The sequence below is a fragment of the Phasianus colchicus genome, chromosome 6 (assembly GCF_987193195.1).
Source record: "Phasianus colchicus chromosome 6, bPhaCol1.hap1.1, whole genome shotgun sequence".
In the NCBI taxonomy this organism is placed as follows: domain Eukaryota; kingdom Metazoa; phylum Chordata; class Aves; order Galliformes; family Phasianidae; genus Phasianus; species Phasianus colchicus.
In genome coordinates this window covers 33495464-33516694 of record NC_143441.1, presented here as the reverse complement: position 1 = coordinate 33516694, position 21231 = coordinate 33495464, and the positions used below count along the sequence as shown (strand labels likewise).

General features: G+C 41.1%; 1 protein-coding gene across 2 annotated transcripts; it reads right to left on the bottom strand.

Annotated features, from left to right (window-relative positions):
- Window positions 1–289: 289 nt before the first annotated feature.
- PTER (phosphotriesterase related) lies at window positions 290–20839 on the bottom strand. 2 transcript variants are annotated; one of them, XM_031614405.2, is made up of 5 exons: window positions 20696–20839; window positions 11096–11537; window positions 8468–8733; window positions 4806–4946; window positions 290–1571 (listed from the first exon to the last, which is right to left on the bottom strand). In XM_031614405.2, the coding sequence occupies exons 2-5, from the start codon at window positions 11525–11527 to the stop codon at window positions 1361–1363; spliced, it is 1050 nt and encodes a 349-aa protein (XP_031470265.1). In that variant the 5' UTR covers window positions 11528–11537; window positions 20696–20839; the 3' UTR covers window positions 290–1360. The 2 variants fall into 2 exon arrangements, with proteins under 2 accessions (XP_031470265.1, XP_089999001.1); XM_090142875.1 differs by having other exon boundaries at window positions 20730–20792.
- Between the last annotated feature and the right edge of the window lie 392 nt (window positions 20840–21231).

The following is a 21231-nucleotide window of genomic DNA, read 5'->3' as shown; positions in this document are numbered from 1 at the left end:
ATTCATCTAGGTGTTACAGAGAGACAGTGAGTTGCAGACTGCTTGTGTCTCATCAGATTGGTTATGCTTTTGGGCTACAACACAGCGCTGAGCTGTGTGTACATGGCAGGGATCACTCCTGACTGTATGTGTACATGGCAGGGATCACTCCTGGTTTCCTACTACTACGTCACGCATTGCAGTAGCAGATGTGTAGTTGACTTCTTGTCTGTTCAATCCAGGATTGCTTTTATCACTTTTAGCACACTGCCAGCAGTGCAGTAGAGGTTGTCTGTGTGGTATCAAGCAGTAACGTAACAAGCTAGAAATCATTTGCAACTAGCAATGCATATTTACTGAGGTGTTTATGGGAAAACTTCAGCACTGCAAGACATATTAGGTCAAATCTGAAGAAGCTTTTGAAATCAGGCTACCACTACTACCTTTTTTTTTGGATAAATTGCTTGGTAAAAGATAGACAAGAGGAAAGAACACACTTCATGTGAAAAACACATATAAGGCAAACATTTATTCCTTTTTCATCATATCTTGATATACTGATTTGTAAAGACTTATATCACAACTTTGTTATAACTATTGCAACTCATTAAAACCATATTATGTAATATATTTTGACTTTTGGTGTTGCATCCTTACAAAAAGCCGATGGTCTGTATGCACTTACATGTGATCAGTGAGAGGTTCCATAAATTCAAGATGACAAATTAATGTTTAAAAAAGAAATCCGTGACGCTACTACATACAGGAGTCTACAAATTGCTTTATTAAAAAATAATATTTGTCATGTATTTTTTCTTCCAGTTTCAGTCAGAAATAAGTAAATTGTTCAAGTAGAAAAAAACAGCATCTTTTTAGAATTATTTGAAATTTAGCCCTCTGTTCTCTTTGGAAGTGATTTAAAAGTGGCAGACCTTATATCATTTAAATAGTGCTTAATAAAGGGATAATTAGCAGATTATCAATATTACACGAATTAAAATCACACCCTGGAGAAGGGGAATTTAATTGAAAACTGTAATTTCTTTCAAAGCCCAGATGATGCTTCTTCAAAAATATTTTTGGAGAATGTAATAATAATATGAGATGACTCTTTGGTAACAGTTATTTTAATACACTGAAAAGATTTTGCAGATAGGTGCATATCCAGCAAATCATTCACAAATGGACTTTTAGAAGGGAGGAAATACAGAGAAAATAAGTAATTTTGGTGGTCTAATTAAAAAGTCATAATCAGGTTGTTCATAGCACTAATGCCTTCTGGATTTCTGAGAAGAAGCACGTATTTAAATGGCTGCTCTCCTAAATCACATCTGAATTGTATCAATCTTCCCTATAAGGTAGGGATATTAATTCACTATTCTTACTTAAAAGTCAACCACCGCTTTGGATTTTCTATCAGTATTTTATCAATTTTATCCTGGGATATGCCTCTAATCAGCATTTTAGGAACAATGTTTTTGAGGATATGTGAATATCCATGACCTCCGTATTTCATCAACCTATTCTTCGTGTGCACATCATGAGCCATCAGAATTCTGTCTTCATAGCCTTCATCGATCAGCATACGAATCCTGCAAAAGCAAAAAGCATAGCTCTCACTGACAGGTCCTCAACACAGGACTCATCAGTATTTAAACTTCTTACATCTTTGTACTCCTACATTGCATTATGACTATTTTTAGGTACTGAAAAGACACATTCCTTATATTTATTTCAAACTTAAAACATTTGTTGTATTGAATTGAAAAAACTCCACTCCATCACACATCTCAAAGTGGACAAGGAAAACTCTTCCCAGTTGGCACAGCTTTGGATTTCCAATCTCACTGAGCCTATGAAGGTATTCAAGAATGTCACTATTACAAAGCACAGGGCACGGTTTTTATATGTACAAGTAATAAGTTCTCAGAAAAGCTCCCTTTCAGCATGGTCAGTTCATGGGGTTAGCTGTTGCTGCTGACACAACACCAGCTGTAGTTAACAGCCATTAAGGACCTGACTGGTTGTGCTCAATTACACCAATGCTTTCACACTGTCAGTTAATTCTCATCTAGAACAACCAGGTTGATAAAAATTCTGAATTGTCAACATCATATTCTACATAGACAATTATCAACCAAACGTTTCAATGCTCATTAAATAAATAAATTAAATAAATAAGACAAGCACTGTAAAGTGCTGGCATGTGCCAGCAAGTAAGAGGAGTTAATGCAGCAGCCCAGCTGAACAGACTCGGCAAACTGACAAGCTTGACTCAAAGACTTCTGGTCATTGCCTTGTGGCAAGCCTGCTACAAGGAGGCCTTCTGTTCCTCATTTCACTCTGGGAATCTTAATCCCTTGCTACACTCAGTTTTTAGAACTTATTCTGTAGGAGTCCAAACTTCTGCACTGCATGACTTTACACCCCTAAGCTTCTGTTTTTTGCTTGCATTAGTAGCAGACCACAGCATTAAAGTGGCAGAGGCAGACAGACTGGACCATTTCTCACTGAGCCACCCATTTCCATCATATGCCAGCACTGTGAAATTCTAATTTTCACCTTCTTGACTGTACTTTGATCAGCAAGAAAGCAAACTCTAGTTCTGTAAGTAACCACACCATATCTGGAAACCCTTACTGTCAGTTTTTATTACAATTACTTATGAGGAGATACATCTAGCATGACCTAATTAATATGGGCACAGTACGAAAAAGTCAAGTGTGACAGAGCTTGGTAAGAAAACATCTTTCACAAGAACAATACAAATAGTATGTATATTGTAGGATTACGATGTCACCAGTATTTTCTCGAGCTTGAAACACAGAAACCACAAGTTAATCAGAGAATAAGAGCAACAGCACTGGAGGACTGTGTAAGTTCTTGGATGATTAAACATCCTTTTAAGATCATCTTCTTCCACAGCTGGACTCACTTTGTGGTTTGGGGAAGCATAGGGTCCTTTACATTCCATATTTGAAGCTTGCTCATTCCTCTAAGTTCAGTTGGTACGTGCTGCTGACTCAGGGAAAAGCTGCCCTTGAAAAAATTCAGTTTTCTACTTGCACTGGCAATAGGTTGCAGCATAAATGAGTTAAGTACAAACAAATTAAACTCTGTTTGAGTGGCTATTGTCTGACTACAGAAGTTTACTTATATTTTGAATAGATAACATCTGAACAAACTTTTTTCCATTTAGTTTGGTCAAAATGTGTTCCACTGACACACTTAAAGACCATTTGGATTGCCACCTCTCTGGCACTGCTTGACCAAAAAAAACCAAAACAAAACAAAAACAAAAACTCACAAAAAACCCAGCAACTCAGGAAGATTGCCACTGTCATCAAATGCCCAGTGTGGTTGCACCAAAAGCTTAGTAAAATCCACCTAATGGCACTCCTAAGTAGAGTGCAGGTTTTCACATCATACAAGAGAAAACAAACTTTCAGTATTTTCTGCCTATGAGCAGAGCTGCAACGAACACTCAGCTGTCAGAGAGTTTAAGGAGAGATGTTGGTGGCTAAGCAGGACTCATGGATGGAGTGAAAACTTTGCCATGGCTGAACAAATACTTATTAACCAAGGCATAGTCCATCCTTCTACACATTTTCTTCCCAATACTTCCATGCATGTTGACCAACTGTGGCACAGGAGAGAGGAGCAACACATTCACATTCTCAGTGTGAAAACTGCAGACTCATTCCAACACTTCAGAATACTAAGCACAAGACAGAGAGTTCTGTTAGAGAAAGGACTCCTAGTGTGAAAAGCAGCAGCGAACGCTTGGCAATAAGTGGAACAGTAACTACAACAGTCTTAAAACAGAGATGGTTTGCAGCTAATCTGATGGTGAATGGCAAAAAAGCAAGATCTCAGGTGCAGGTGAAAGCAAGCAAGCTACTTCGCTGGTGATTAAGAGCCTTACAGGCTTTCTCATGAAAGAGAAAGGAAGAATTGCTTCTGGTTCTGGAAGTGGAAAAGACATAAGGTAGGCTGGCATCCCACCCCTCAGAAACCTGCCACTTGACTACACGTGAACACTGAAAATGAACAGCAAAGGAGGATGGCCTACCTGGACAGAGAGAATGGAGCAATGCTTTAGCAATGCTTCGTGTTAGCAGAGCACAGCAGACCTGTCTGCAGCTGAGCTGGGACTGCATGCACTGATGAGAAATGGGGAAGAGAGATCCTGCCAGTAGGGCCAATATTTTAACATTGTGAATATGAAGAGAACGACAGCTCTGAAGAGACAGGAGCCTCATCCTTCCAAAGCAGGAAAGGACAAAGCAAACAGGGAAGATAAACGATAAAAAGTGTGGAAGAACAAGTGTGGTTTTCAGGATGGTAAAAGAGAACCAAATCCATGCAAGAAAACCAATGAGTTTTGCTCACTTGTGAGAAGACATTACAGGCTCGCTTGGTAGTGACACTGAGTTTCCAACAAAAGTCAAATCTTAACACATACCCTGTTTTTCCAGACTTCCCTTTTATAATTTGACAGTCTATATACATCCAGTAAATGATAAAATTAAACAAAATCAGCATGGAATTAGGACAGAGAATGAAGTTAAAGCAGCTTTTGATCTTTTTCTCAAGTTATACTCCACGAGTCTCTGACGCCACGTTTTCCTTTGCAGATAGAAGAAATTATACATGGTGCCCTAAAGAAGTGACAGCAGCAAAAAAAATTATCCATTATTTTAGTATGAGAAAAGACAATTTTGAACTGTAAGCAGAACTGCTCTGTGATGCCCTTTAAGATGTACACCAATAATATTAATTTGTCAATGGCAATGCTATTGCTTAAACCACATTGAAGCAGGTACCTTGCAATTCTGTCATTGTCACTTGGCATGTCAATGTCAGGTTGGAAGTGGTAATAGATAAATTCTGTACCAAATAGGTCATACTCCAAGTAGCATCCAAGTTTAGCAAATTCCAGAAGTTTCTTTGTATCAAATATGCTCCTGCAGAACACACAGAACAAAATGTCAGCACTGTAAAAGGAAAAAAAAAATCTCATGGTAGGATGGTAAGATATTTTGTGACTTCGTACTTGTAAGGAACAAAAACAATAACATAAGATGTTGAAGAACAGAACTCATGTTTGACACATGCAACATAGCCTAATACACAGCACTGTCTTTCTTCCAATCATGCATTAAATGCAAATGAAGCAAAAGCAACTCTTCCCCCATGATAAAATAAGAACATTTACAATCATCTTTAAATGGAAACAGAAAGGTTACTTACTTTTGATATCACTAAACTATTAAATAGACAATCAAACAAGGAAGGACATTTAAGGAGGAGGTTAACTCAGTGACATTTAAAAAAAAAGACAATGGATTGCTTACATAAGACAGATTTACTTTCCCAGAAGAGTTACAGGAGACGGATACATCCAGGGCTTGTTTCATCCATCAAGCACCGTTAATACATAACTTTGTCTTTAGTTTCCATAATGTACAGTGATGTCTCCAGACTGTCACTGGAAATGCAATATATCACAGTCTGCACTGGGATGTGGCCAGAACACCTTAAGGAAATGCTCTTACGAAAATATATAATGGGTCTGCAAGTAGCTGAGGTATGGCTTTTACATCAGATTTAAAAAGTGAAGAAACAAAGCTACTAAAACCCATCACTCATTTGGAAAAGAAGGATAACTCTACAGCTCTGTGATTTTTTTCTCTGAAACATTTTTACCAAGAATATAAACTATGCAAATGAAAAATAGGAGCAACAAGAAAACCCACTATCCAACCCTCAAATGTAAACCTTTTAACCCATGTAAATTTATTCTTATAACCATTACACATTTTTTGCATCTAGGGAGAAAATAGCTTTCCACCAGGGCAACACAGTTAACCAGAATGGCTGTAGTTCTGTTCTTCTCTTATGCTAATATTCACATCATAATTTTATCCTATACAATTACATCACAGTCTGCTACTATGGAAATGGTTGATAACACAAACTCAATATATTATGACTTAACAGGATCAAGGAGGAGGAACAAACGAGAGAGATAACCCTTGTTGACAGAAGCCTGCCATCAGTAAGAGTCTAAGACTTGTCAAGTAAAATTAACTGAAAGTGTTATTTTAAAACAAATGTTACAGTTTACAAAGAATGAAGCCATGTGTGTTTTTTCAAGGTGCAGAGCAAGAACATGGATTATTCTAGATCCAATCACACTCAGCTCGGACAGTAGCCAAGAGTACCTCTGCCTGTGCAGTGACCCTATGTATTTTTGAAAACAAAAACAAAAACTAATCATGCAAATAATAATAATAATAATAATAATAATAATAATAATAATAACAACCAAACAAAACACTCCACCAACAACGTATTTCAAAATCACAGCCAGAACAACAGGTTTTGGAAACTACACATAGCACAGTGGTTTTGCAAGTTCTGTCCCAGCAAAGAGCAGGAGAGTGTGATTTCCCCAGCCCCTGAGTCCTCTTGGAGGCCTCATGGATGCAGCAGCAGCAGCTCCCAGTTCCAGTGGCTGGTCTGTGTACTGGATGTAGGTGTTGGGGCAGCATGGCCTTGAGCTGTCCAGAACGCAAGGAAACTGAGATGGAACGCAGGTCCTGTAGGCTGGTCTTCATCTGTAAGTCACCTAAAGGACACCCACTGAGGCACTTTCAGACCAGCATTCCCAACACTTGCTGTGAGTCTTTGAACAAAAGCTCCCGAAGCAATGGATGCTGATCTCTACCAAGATACCTTTACAACCTTAATCCCCATTAAGGGATTGAATTCAGTAGCCAAGACTCAGGAGCTTTTGCTTCCTAGCCTTCATGTGCACCGTATTTCCAAGATGGACACTTGCTACCTTTTGTTCTAAGATGCTAAATGGCAGAACGGTGGCCTGCATTTTAGTTTTAGCATTTGCCTGTAAATCCACCTGAAAACTGCCCCTCTGCATATGTCAAAAGCTGGCACGAAATATGGAGCTATGTACAAATTCATCTCACGCTGAAGGGGCTAGGATGCTCCCACATGGATTCTTCTCAGTGAAAGAGACTTAAAATGTTAAATGCACATTGCAAAGCCAAACTTCACAGCAGTTTAGAGCCTATGTTACAGCAACTGCCAACCTGAATGTGTGAAAATAACGATGGAAGAAAGACAGAATAAGGAAATGCCATATTGCTTATCAGTGGTTGTAAGAGAAACTGCACCTCTGCCTTGACTGTTTTCCTACTTACGTTGCTTATTTTTTCCACCAATAAATCACTGAATCTAATGACTTACAACAGTGTATAAAGACAAAAAAACAGAACTGGTGTTGATGTTGTAGCAAAAATGGGTCCATAAGTACTGATGCTGCAGCCCGCTCCGTCCTTCCTTTCACAAAAAGATTTAAGCCATCAGTTTTTCCTAAGAACTGAGAAGAAAAAAAAGAGCTATACATACAAAGAAATTCAGGTAAATACATAAGAAAAGGCCATATCGTTTCTATATCATAGAATATAAGTAAAATCTCATGACACTGAATATTATGCTCCTAAAATCCTCATACAAAACACCAAGCTCTGTACAAATACACAAAACCTGAAGCGTGATTTGTAAGCTCATAGAGCCTATAATGATTAGAAATTTGGAGATCAGAGCTCTTGCCTGCATTACAGTCATATTGAGGACAAACAATCCAATTGCTGAGAGTCATATGACCACAAACAGTCTCCATTATTCAACAACTGTCCAAACTAATCAATGCTCAGACTTTTTCCAACTCATCATGAGCCACACGAGATCACACAAAAATAATTTGTTAATAGAGAATGTGCTTCTAAATTGGAGTGAGAAAAGCATCCTGGTTCCTCCACATGTCTGATGTAGGGCTTCAGCTTTTTACCCTCAAGGAAACTGGAAGTTAGCTCTGTGGTCTAAGGTAAGGATCATCCAAAATCCAACAGTTTTCATTTTAAGTAGTATTTCTTCTGCCTGACAGCAGAATTGAAAAGATCCAGCTTTGATCCAGAATGCACCCAAATCAGTGAGTGCTCCATTAGCATCAGTGAGACAGTGGCCAGGCCCATAACAGTGGCCCATTTTCTAAAACGCTGGAATCCCAGCAGCCCCCACCACATCTGGTGAAAGCCACTCAACATCCAGTTCTCGTGACTTGTACAGGAAGGTGAATTCATTGAATCTTCTTTAAGAAATAAAAAAATGCAAAATGCATCTACAGTTATTCCTAATCTTCCATCCAGAGCTTCTGAAGGAGTGTTTAAAATTCGTGGGTGTTTTTATCAGTATGAACCTAAGAGCTGATCCAGATCAAAGTGCTGGAAACTGATCAAGCTTTATATAAGGAGTTACATATTTAAAGTCAGTAAACACAAAAATATACTTCATGTCACGATATCAGAGCACAATAAAAAATAGTTTTTTGCAGAGCTGTTCCCCAGAGAATTCCACGAGTTGTGGAAGCACGGCCAGAAGGTGAGCTGAGCAGCCCGCTTACCTGTCGAGGTGAGACATGACTGTTTTGGAAGTGTCAGCCCCAGCTTCCTGCAGGATGCGAACTATTTGGAAGGGTGCATCGCTGTGCCTGCCAGGGTGGATGATGATGGGGCACCCGATCTGTGCCTGTGCGTGTGCAGCCGCCTGCAGCACCCTGCGCTCGCTTGCAGTCATGGGCCAGGAGCAGCCGATCTCTCCCACCACACCACACCTGATGTCGGTCCCATCTGCTCCGTGGAGGATCTCATCAACAATGATGCCTGTGAGCTGAGGATTGGGGAAATGAGTTTTTTTGTTAGTAATACTGTTTTTATTAAAGAAGCATCAAATGTGTTCTATGGACGCTGTGCAAGCTCTACTACCGAGGTTCTTTTGGACTTATTTAACAGTTGGGTGTGTGAAAATGCTGCAGTTAAAATCTAGTTTCTGCCAACTAACATTAACCTAGCCATTAACTAAGACCAAAATAAACAGAGAAGGAAATCAATATAACAGTATCCACACTTAAGAGCATTTCTCCCTCAATTGTCCAGTTTGTAGGGAAAGCAGGTCCACACACAATTTGAGTACTAATTTAAGCTGGTGGATCCAGAAACAATTCCTGCTAAATCAGGGCTCAGCAAATAAGGAATCCTTGTTATTCAGACAGGAAAGGAAGAAAGTCTGGCAAAGACTCCAGGCCACAGGACCCAAAAGTCAAGTTTAAGGCAAATCCTGCTCTTTGGAATGCAAATGTAAAACTACAATAACTCAACTGACGCCAGAACTACAAGCAAAAATCTCAACTGAGCATATGCCCGACCCTCTATCCTATGATCACACACCTTCTGCTTCATGTATAACCAACCTACTAAACGTTTCTATAGACAACCAGACAGGGAATTCACTTTTTTCACTTCTCTCCTGAGATCAACCCAAAGAGCATTGCTCCTGTATCAATAACACTCTCATTTCACTAAACACCTCTGTGAACTTACAAACACCTACATATCTCCCTCATTCAGCTAAGGCTAGCAAAAAAAAAACTCAAATTATCTTTGCCTAATCAGAAAACATGTCATTAAGTCAAATTAGTCTTACCACAGATCAGTCACTGTCCAATTCTTTGTTAGTAACCATAAGGGCTGCTCTAAAAGTAATGTCTCCTATTTTATGATGCTGACCCAGAACATCAGATGCGGATGTTGGTGGTACAGCAGTAGAGGTGGAACCTTGCCTCCAGCACTCTGTTACATGTTGTTGCCACGTGACAGATGGCAGCAGAGCTGCAGTCTGACAAAACAGTGTGTGACATGAAAGTGTGGATGAAGCAAAGGTGTGTGAATTCTTCCACGCAAAAAAAAATTGCATTCAGTGACATTCATTGATGCTTGCTGAATGTTTATGGAGACCAAACAGTGGATGAGAGCAAAGAGAGCTGATGGGCGGTGCATTTCAGTGGTGACTGTGACACTGGGTCACCCCCGCTAGTGCAGACTGTTGCAAGCATAGCATGCAGGGAAATCCCTGCTAAATACACAGAGCTAATGGTGTTGACTATGCTGGAAAAGTGTTTTGTAGCTGAGGATTTGCCCTATCAAATAGTTTCACTGTGCTCTTTGTATCTGTTGTAGTTTCCATGGAAATAAACAGGAGGCGTTATTTCTGGAGCAAATATATAATGATCTTTTGGACTGGATTAAGTACTGATTAACTGCTGACTACAGGACACCTGTGGATCTGCTGCAGTCCACCAAATACTGAAGGGAAACCTTTGCCCAAAGACATCTATTGGTACCAAATTCTAAATGTTTAGGGAAAGCACTGTCCTACAGCTTGTTCCACTTCTGTCCACTGAGGCTTACAGTACTATATCACATTACATCTGCTGAAGTTTTAAACATTTATTTTTAAAATGAATTTGACTCATTTGTAAACTGTGATAGATTAAAAAAACAACATTTCTCAGCTTTACTCATTCACATTCACTGCCTCCTGCCTTGGAGAGTTCCTTCCCTTCTTCTCCCTATCATCACATTTTCTTAATAAAAAATGAATGAATATTTATTATTGTAGAAATATCTGGGGATCTCAGTCATTATTAACACATTGTCTTGGGCATCGTGCAAACAACAGGATTTAGATTCTGCACTGAAAAGCCTGCAAAACAGTAGAGAAGAGGGAAATAACTGGCAGCTTGAGCACAGTGATGATTTACAACTGTCCTATAAATGCTGCTATTTTTTATGCTTTTTACAAGAATTCTGCGTGACCTAATTGGGAAGTAATTACCAGGGAAATAGACAAACGAGGAAGAAGAGATATGCTTCTTCCCTAAATAATTGTAAAAAGGATAATTGGTGTTGTACCAGATGCCTACACATGAAATATTTTATTTTCCTTTTGCTGTTGCATTACAACTAATCCCTGGGAGAAAACAGAGCTTAAGAACTGGAAATGCTGACAGATAATCCCAGTACACACCAGTAGGGCTGGGCCAGCTATTACACGAAAGCAGGAACACCGCTCTCAAGTTTTGCAAAGTAAGAACTTAAGGATTTCATCCATTTTGTTTGAAGTTCTCTCCATCTTTGACACATCCAGAGATGATTCACAACAGAGAGACCCCCAAGAAATGCTTAAGACTTACCTGCTCCACTGTCATAGCCTGTGTTTGAGAAGAATGTGTGGAATCCACGTAAAACCCAGCCCCAGCAATAATATGAACTCCAGTTTCTTCAGCGAGTTTCTTCAAAGTCTTCATATCCCGACGGATTCCCGTGGTCGTGTTCTCCACAATAGTTCCACCACCTGCTGCTTTAAAATGCAGCAGCTCCTCCCTCACGGCATCCACCTCCTGACACAGAAGAAGGTTGTCTTTATGGCTGTAGGGATTCTGCTTGATCCAAAACAAATTCTTCATCTTGATGGGCCCCTCAGACAAAGGCTCCTGGCCTGGTGAAGGTGGACAGAAGAAGCTGCTGTAGTCCATGGACAAGTGCTCATGTGTCAACGTACAGCCGAGCTGCTCCGGCTCCACCAGGCCCAGCACAGTTTGTGCCTTTCCACTCAAGGAAGACATTTTTCTTCAGCTATTGTAATGAGAAAAAAAATCAGATTTGAAAAACTCTGGGAAGAAGAAAGGAAACAAAATATTTTAGAACATGCAAAAGCATTTCTTAGAAAATTTCTGAATTTTCACTCACACACATACCCACATCCAGTGCGCGCCTGAATGGTTTCAACACGGTTTCAGCAGAACAATCAATACAAAAAACAAAGCACTTATGTTATCCAGTTACAACTGTGCCAGTTCTCTAACAGTATAAAAATATCACATTTCAGTGAATGGAAATCATCATCATCATTTATTGTGCAGTAGCCGGTACCACATTAAGATAAATGTTTCCTATTTAATAACAACCACTGCATGTTCATTTTGGATTCTCTACTCTTTAGCAGCTGTCAAATTTTGTCATCTTGAATTTTGTCAGCTTGAGCCACCAGATGAACACACTTGGCATCCAAACTGAGTGTTCCTGACTGGCACTTTCATTCTGTGTCCTCCAAGACGCGCTTTCCCCTTCCCACATTGAGGATCGTTGTGTGCTCCAGCACAAGGAACACAGGGAGGGGGGCCAAGTTCTCAGTCTCTTACATGGGCCAAGTCCTGCCAGCCCCACTTGCCTAGCCCCAGGGCAGCTCCTCCAAGAGACAACGGACACAGAAAACCCAACCCAACCCCATCCAGCTAGGCAGAAATTCCAGTGTTCTTCCAAAATGCTTTTTCCATCAGCTTCCTTGGCCAAATATTTTACCAGCTGAGAACAGACCTTAGCCTAACATTTAATTTACATGGCTCAGCCTCTATGCTGAGCTTTTTTTCCTTATCTTTAACAGAAATGAAACCATGTTATTTTTCAAAACTTCAAATGAACGGTGACAAAGACACACCTGTAGGCTACCATCTACAATTGGCTCACATCACAGACATCTGCTCGGTGGAATCTTAGCCTGGATCTCTACAGGTTAGAATTAGCTGCTCCATTGGGATTTTGGGTGATTTTTCTTCTTTTGGGGGTGGGGGTGGTCTTTTTAGTTTATGTGCAATATTAACATTAAACACAGCTGACTACTCAGTTCATGTTAGATCTTCCTGATGCTAGCTGCAAAGGCTTGAGGATATGTAGTTACAATCCCTAGTCAACCAAAATCAGCAGTTATAAAACAAAATACATGTTTAATCATGTCCAGAGGACAGGACTAACTAGAGCATGCATTATTGATTAAAGAGAGAGGTCTTTCCCATTTCTGTCTCCCTCTAGTGAATAATATCACAAACATGGATTTGCCACTGGTGAAGCCCTCAGAAGACATTTTCCTTTTAACTGCTAATGTTAATCTACTAGGATGACAGAAAGCTGAAATCTGAAGGGCACTCGAGTCTGCATATCAAAGGGCAGCAGAACACCCATAGCTCTTTGGGGATACTTTCTTTTCATAAGCAAGACTCACTGTCAGAGTACACTTGTCACAGTGACCTGTAGAAGGCAGACGTCACCTGTCGAGTTAAGTTTGCACTGCTGGCAGTTCCTTTATCTGAGAACTCGGCTGTCCATAAGAAAAAGAAACCGACTGACCGTACTTCTCGCTCTCTGTGTAAGGAGACGTGTGTGATAATTCCATTTAGGAAGAACTGTTCTTTTATGAATTTCATTTGTAGACTGGTGCGTTGACTTGTTTGAGAAGGCAGAAGAATAATTATTCTCATAGAACAGACTGCTGGCTGACTAATAGAATGATTTATTTTTTGCCAAACAAATTATGAAGTGCATGATTTCAGAAAATATTATTCTTGAGCAAACACTTAAAAGCAAAATACCTGTCTTAGTCAGAAACTGCTGCTAACTGCAATTCAATTAAGTTACCCAGCCATTAACTGCATTCTGGAATAAAGCGATGCTCTATAGAACAGCCCACTATTCTGGAGAAAGTTCAATGATCTGACTCATTCTTATGCACACAGCAAAGAAACTATATGAGAACTGTACCCTTACTTTTTTTTTTTTTCTTTTCATTAAGCATCAATACTCTGGTGTGCAGAAGGACCCCAGCAACACAAAGAGTGATATCCCAATGCAATAGGAACCCAGCAACACAAAGAGCGATACCCATTCTGTATTGCAGATGTATTTTTTTCACTATGTTCATTCACTGATGATTTTCAAATCAATGTATTAAGTTAGGAAAACAAACCTATATGAATATTTAGGTCTCTAAATATGTAAGTATTGAAGCTCTGTTAAAAATTCAGAAACAAAATAATTACAGTCTCTTTCCTTAACAGGAAAGAGTTATTTTTTCAGTTACTTGACACTTCAGAGACTCCAAATAGCCATTCTATGTGATTCAGAAGTTTTGCTCACTTTCCAATGTGTTTCATTTAAATAAAAACTTAACTTTCAACATCTGCTCCCACCAATTCCTTTCTGATACAGGTAAATTAAATTACCTTCAATTAATTTGGCCTGAAGATTGGGAAGACCCATGGTTGTGTGAAATCTTCACACAGCCCAAGGCTGCTGCCTTCTGATTTACAACAGCGGGAAACATCTAGCATTAGCTGTTACAGTGCCAGGATTCTCTTGTAGTAGGTATTAATCTGTTAATTTTTAAACTCTGGAGTTCAGATTATAGCATATCTAAAATGCTTACAAAAGCACGACCTATTATTGAACCTTTTGATTGAGGCCAAGTATTTTTATGACTGTAAGAAGCATCTCAAAAATGGAAAATGACACAAACAGCATTTAAAGTAGGCCTAATTTTATCTTACTGAAAAATATGATTAACATTAATGTCAGTGCGTGCTTACTAACACAATTTTAGAAAACCAACACTTCTAATAAAAAAAAATATTACGAGAACTAAAGACAGCCAACAATTCGTGACTGGAATTATTTTTAAAAACACTGTCCTGTTATCTTCTCTACCGTCATTTACATAGACAGCATGCCATGAATATGCTGTAATGATACATTATTCTTGATCAGATTCGCCTAATGGAAACATAATTTAATTAGTGACTTTAAAACAGATTTATGTGCAAACAGCTATTAAATTGAATAACGACTGCTGCTTAATTTAAACGTGTATATGTTTCTTCAGAAAGCAACGTCCATAGCCTTTACTAATGACTGGTATGCCATGTTTTACACATAATTTTCCTCCAAAAGTTTGTTCTTCTGTACTCGCGGGGACTGAATTCATACCCTCTCATTTAGCCAACTAAAATGGTGCACATCTTCTACAGTGTAATTGCCTAGACCATTTTCATAGTGGGATAGAAAACATATCCAAAGGCAATTCATGCAGCCTACTCTGAATGTTCGAGACAGGCTGGGACAAGTTATGTTCTGTATCTGCCTCCTTCCATGGGCTATGCAGGGAGTCAAGAAACAACACTGGACAAGCATTTTAGGTGGCCCCGCAGGAGATGTGTAGATTCTGCCTTCTGAACCCTCTCCCTGGTTGAGGGGAGGGGAGAGAATGGGAGGCGAAAAGGGGGAAAGGTGTATTTCCCTATGACAAAGGATAAAGGGGCAGCCTTTGGCCATAATGGTATTTTGGGTTTGGAAATTTCCAATTTACACTGTGGCAGTGCCAAAGCACTCCCCCACAGACCAAGGTTCCTCCAAAAGGGAAATAAATGATATTTCCTGAAAATTACATACTGAGATAAAAGGAAAATAGATGTAATTTTAAGATACAATCAAATGTATTTTTTCACAACAGCCTTCAAACAATGTTCTACATCTCTGTAATAAACCCCAGACAAATCCTTACAACTCATTGTATGGTGCACAAAATACAACTCTCACCATTAGGCTACTGTTAAATAGTGGTGAGGTAAATATTTTTTCTAGCAGCATTATTAAGAGAAAAGAAACTTGCTGCTAAAAAAGTCACAGTACTGCATTCCTTGCTCCAGTAAAAACTCCACTAAATTCAATAGATGGTTTGACTGAATACCGACCGCAAGATCTGTGCTTCTGCTTTTCCCATCTGAAATGTGCACATCAGCCATTGTGTCATTTAATGGTCTTGTAATGGGATGTCTTCCTAGGTTTGGATTAGTTGCTTCTCACAGTAATCTCATATTGCTGAAACATTACAAACGCACAGGCACGGCTCCCACATGCTAACGCTGCACTTGTTTTGATTCGGTAAGCACATTTTAATGCTGCTACCACATATTCTCTCCAGACTTGTATGAGAATCATTTTATTGTCATTACATTACAATGCAAGATTACAGTGACACTAAACCCTGACTGAGGTGACAAAAAAGAATTAAAAAATGCAAAAAAAGAATGGCTGGTGAATAGATATTTATTATATAAGAACAAAATTAAACATGGCTGCCATTTAGTAATACTGGTTGCTCTGGCTGTGTGGGGAACATTGTAAGAAGGTCTTTCCCTGTATAATCAGGTAATCCTAGGAAGTGTGATACAGCAGCACAGGTTTGCTATGTACTTATAGCTGGAGGAAACACTCTGAGCACTCAGTTCTACTGTGAGCAACCTCTACAATGCACAGAAAAGCCCGAATCAGAAATGCAGAGCATAGATGCAGAAAACTACCACAGAAGTTTATAGGGTGAAACTATTCTCTTTTTTCCACAGCACACAAGCAAGTTTTCTAAGTTTTCTGATACATGAAAACCTGAATTTGGAAATGGGGTCAAAGGACAATGAAAAAATGCAGGTTTCTGGGCAAACTCTTGTCTCTTCTGCACAAACAACAGATGTTCTTCTTTGAAGGTGAAGCAGATTATTTCCATTAAACTCCTAACCGTCCTTCCCTGATTGAATGATAAGAAGTGACATTGGTTGTTTTCTTATCCCAGACTGGAGCTATGAGACTAACAGACTTTCTGAATATTATGCTAACTCAGAAAATAAAGCTGCAGCAGGTCATCTTATCCATCCGAGTAGAGGCAGTGCTTTCTTTATTCACTAGCTTTATGTTCTGTTGCTAAAAAAAAAAATAAAAATGTCTCATGACAGCTTTTCATTGTATGGCCCCTTCCTTAGTGCAGAAGTACTAAGGGAAAGGGGATGATGTGCAGTGCTGGCTCCCCCCCTAGCTCCCAGTAAAAATGCATCAGAATGGCCTATTAGTACCACCCTGCAAGTAACACTGGGGCAAGCCTTAGTGTCCTAAGGATCTATGTGTGCTAGGAGTGATTTTCCTTACCTTGATTAAAGCCCTCTGACAGAGGTCAACACTTCCAGCATCTCTCTCTTACAGGAGCTCTCATCTGACCCCATAGAAGCATAAATTGTAGCTCTTCCCTTAATAGGGCACTTGCAGTTTCTCATCTTTGTGTGGCTATACTTTCATGGAAAAGTAAGAATCTCACCATTTCACGTGTCTGTAATCTCCTGACTGAGTAGGAATTGGCCAGTGCATCCAAAAACAAGAGATCCTTGGGGAGAAATAATCAAAAAGCATTGCCCATCCCTTGTATTTTTTTTCCCTTAAACACGTGGTCCCAGAGATATTCAGAATAATGTGTTAACACAGTGGCCTTCAACAACCTAGCTCTGGTCCTACAGCAATGAGAAGCACCGCTTCCTTTAAGAAGCCAAGGTAAATGAAATTTCAAACACTGTTTTTCCTCTTACATATGATTCTTATTACATTTCTTACATATGATTTGAGCAGCCAAAAAGTTTTTAGACAACAGAAGTAGAAACAAGACTTTGCTTTGTTACAATATGTGCCATGAAAAAAAGTTACAAGACTTTTAGTGAGCACAACATAATCCTGCAATGACACAAGTCCCAGCAAAACACACGTGTAAACACATCTCAAGCAGTTACATTGTCCTGCAAATTAAAAGCAAAGACACTTGAGTTGTAAGAGAATTTAAACACTATTTCAACATAGGGGAAAGGCCAATATATTGATTTGTTGCCCTTGGAACCTTTGAAAAATACACCTTTGGGAAAGGAACTGGGCAAGTGAGAGCAAAGCTTTTAGAACATTCACCTGGAAGGATAAGTGAACATTCTCACTGCACACTCCTTGCATTGCTCAGCTACTGGCAGACAGGCTGACCTTCCAGCATCACACAGTCTGAAGGTCACATTCTCACACTACTTTGGTCTTGAGTCAGACAAGCACAGAACTGATTTCTTCCTTACCATTTAATACACACGCTTTTTAAAAATTTGGTTAAAGTTCAGCTGCTGTTAAAATAATAAAGTCAGTCTTTCATTTTACCTTATTTCTAGGCAGATACCAGACTCAGAACTGAGGCTTCTCAGAGCAAAGTCACATGGAAGTTTCTGTTCCTCAGAGATCTGAGATCAACATCCCCATAAATGTTTTTTTCATCAACTTCTCCTTTATAAGAACTCCAGGGGATTCTGCAGTTTGGGCAGCTTCCAAAACTACTACTGATAAAAGGTCATATAAAAATTCTGCCCCGGGATCAAGCATTACATTAATTATATTTTACATGCACGTACAGTGGTTTTAGGCCAAATATCAGGACTGAAGTCACTTTACACTGTATAACGGTCTGTGCAAACACAGGCCAAGGCCTGCATGCTGATACATGTGTTTGTATTCCTAGGGCTAAAAAGAATCTTATTTGCTTCTCATGGTGCTGGGTTACAAGTACATGCTCTCTTGCTATGACAGTGTAATACAGGAAATGAATATGTCTCCAGTCTTCATTCCCTCCAAATTTCAGATCTGAAACTTAAGCATACAGCTAACTACCATTATTCTTATCGATTTGATTGGTTTTCTCTTTACTTAAGGTCACACATATCTCCATAGCATGGATACAAGGTTTAGTGCCTCATCTGAGATGGCAGCCTGTGGCAACTTCTGTTCCAGCAGAATATAGCCCACACAGCAAAACAGGAGGCAACCCAAAGCTGGGGTGCAACTTAGTAACTTAGTCTTGTAAGTCAGAGTCCATCTTTATAGAGTCTGTATGCTTTGTCAGCGGTCAAAGTCAATCACAGAAACACAGAACGGTTTAGGTTGGAAGGGACCTTTAAGATCATCTAGTTCCACACTGCCCTTACTGGCAGGGACATCTCTCACTAGACCAGGTTGCTCAATGAACTTTACTTGTACGCTCACCCTCAGTTGGGTACAACATCAGAACAGCAGGAACAACTGACACACAGAAGCTGGAAAGGTTATCAGCTCTCTTGCACACCCTTTGGCTTTTTCAAAGTACAGTTGAATGGTCGCAGTTAACAAGAACTGTACAGAGAACCGTCTTCTCTTTCTGTGTCACAGAGTAACAAAGTATTTCTGCAAGAAGATACAAACTCAGTATCTTCTTTGTCCTGAAATCTTCATCCTGGAAACTGCTAATTAGTTGCACTGCAAGAAATCTTTGATACCCAGTGTGAAATGAGCAACAAAGAGTGGGATCTCCACATCAAAGTTTACAGCCCCCAAGAGTTCCAGCAGTGAGACCAGAAGAACTTCTCCAGACCCATCTGAAAATGCCCAGTGGCAAGCAAACTGTGGAGAAGGAATCTAGTCTGATGCAAGCAAAAATCCAGCTTTATTAATTTTCATGAAACCTTAAGAAATCTTGGCTTCAGCTTGCTGAAGAATGAATGTTGTTCAATGTTTTAATTTCTGAGAGATGGAAAAAATATTTTAGATCCACATGAAGTGAAATAAGAAATAAAGTACACAGAATGTTCAGAGAAACATTCCTTTAATAAACACTCTCTGGTGCCATATGGCTGACTATACTGATTTTGATATGTGAGGAGCAAGCTGATGTCTTCCTAAGCACAGAGGGAAGTGGTGACACTTGCTCCTGCTCCACCACGCATTAATTTAATAAGTTAACACTGGTCACCTATATGAAATGTAATTAAACATCTGAATGCCATTGTTGCCACCTTTGATTATTACTATGAAAATGAATGTGATGATGGTGACATGAGGGCAAATATTATGTCTGTTAAATTCCAAAACATGAGAAGCACACATAATAATAAATGACACATACGTAGTCTTTCATGTAACAGTCCTGAAGTACCTGACAAAACGATACAAAACCACCTATTACAAGCATCACTTCACCCATCACCAAACCGCAGCCCCCAGCAGGAAAAAGGCAACAACCTTTAAACACTACAGAATGTATTATGGCGGATAATGTTGGATAACAAACACATCCAGCATAAACCGCAGGGCAATTCTACACAGGCAAAACACTATTTTCCAAAAAAGAAGTGACCTCTGGCTAAAAGCCTGTTTCATTCAAGAGCTATCACAGGCTTCCAGCACACAGATGACGGCGTACTCAACAAGAAATACACCTAAAAAAAAAAACAAAAACAGAATATCTTCAGGTTTCCTAGAGGTCATTTGTACTGACGATGACTTGCTCGGCCACAAAAGTTGCTCATTTCAGCTGGTCACCAACGTGACGTACATGTTTCAGCTCAGGACCAGGCCCACCACAGCACAGCGCCTGCTGCAGGGGCTGCCCAGCACTGCTAGCTGGTGCCAAGGGACCCTTGCTGAACATCTGCCCTGGCACAGCGCGCTTCCTAACGGGGCTGCACCTCAGGCCACACAGACACACGGTGCCTGCATGGAGCTCTGCTGCCGAGCCTCGTGCACTTCAAGCAGCTATGGAAGCATCTCAAGAGGACAGCGGGAGCTTCTAGGCAGAGCAGCAGGTAAAGACAGCTCTGACGGTCCGAGCTTGGGACTGAGGCACTTGTTCCCTCACAGAACTTCCTTTTGACTGGCGAGTATTGCAGGAGACGCCGTCCCAATATATAGCTCGCTATGCGCGCACCGACAATAAATACCAGCGCTAATAATAGCGCGTAGCGGCGCACGCAGCGAAGCAGCCTCAGCTCGCCGTGACTAGATAACCGGCACACGGCACGCAGCACGCAGCGCACGGCACGCAGCACACGGGCGATGCTCTCCAGCCCGGCTCCGCCTCCCGCCGCTTCTCCCCGCCCCCACCAGCACCGCCCTCCATCGGGCTGCGGTCGCGCGCGGTCCGGCGGGCCCGCGGTGCCGCTGCCCTCTACCGAGCGCTCAGCTCGGCCCCGCCGCCTCCCGCTCTCGGCCGTAACTTCGGCGAAGTTTCCCGGCTCCGCCGCCGCTCCCGCCGGCCCGACGCCCGCACCCGCCGCTCCTCAGGGCCCGGCCGCGCTCGCTCGCTCGCTCACCCCGCGGCGGGACCCTCCGCCGGCAGCACCTCACCTCCCGCGGCTCCCGCCCCGCTCGGGGCGGGACTTACCCGCCGCCCCGCCGAGGTCCGGCCCCGGGGACCGCAGGGGCGGGGGAGCGGGGTGGGTGCGAGGCTGGCGGGGAGCGGAAGGCACCCCGCGGCGGGCCCTGCCGCTTCTTTCCTTGCCCGCCCCGCTCTCGGCCTGCGCTGTCGTCCCTGTTGCGCTCAGGGCGACCCGCGGGCAGCCCGTGCTGCTGCCCCGCACGCTGAGATACGCAGCACAGAGAGCCGTCCCTGCTCAAATAACGGGAAGGCTGAAGAGGCGCTTCCCAGCGCTGACAAACTGGATGACGAGGACGGTGATTCTGAGTAAAGATGCAGATGTAAAGTATGAAATTAAATCAGTCCTGACACCTGAGGACTTACACTTTCCACCCAGGGTCTCATAAAAGCCTTATTTCCTTCCCCAGGGTCCATGACATCTGCACAGCACTATTCCTTTTTCCAGGAGGGTAAGCAGACACTGGTGACACG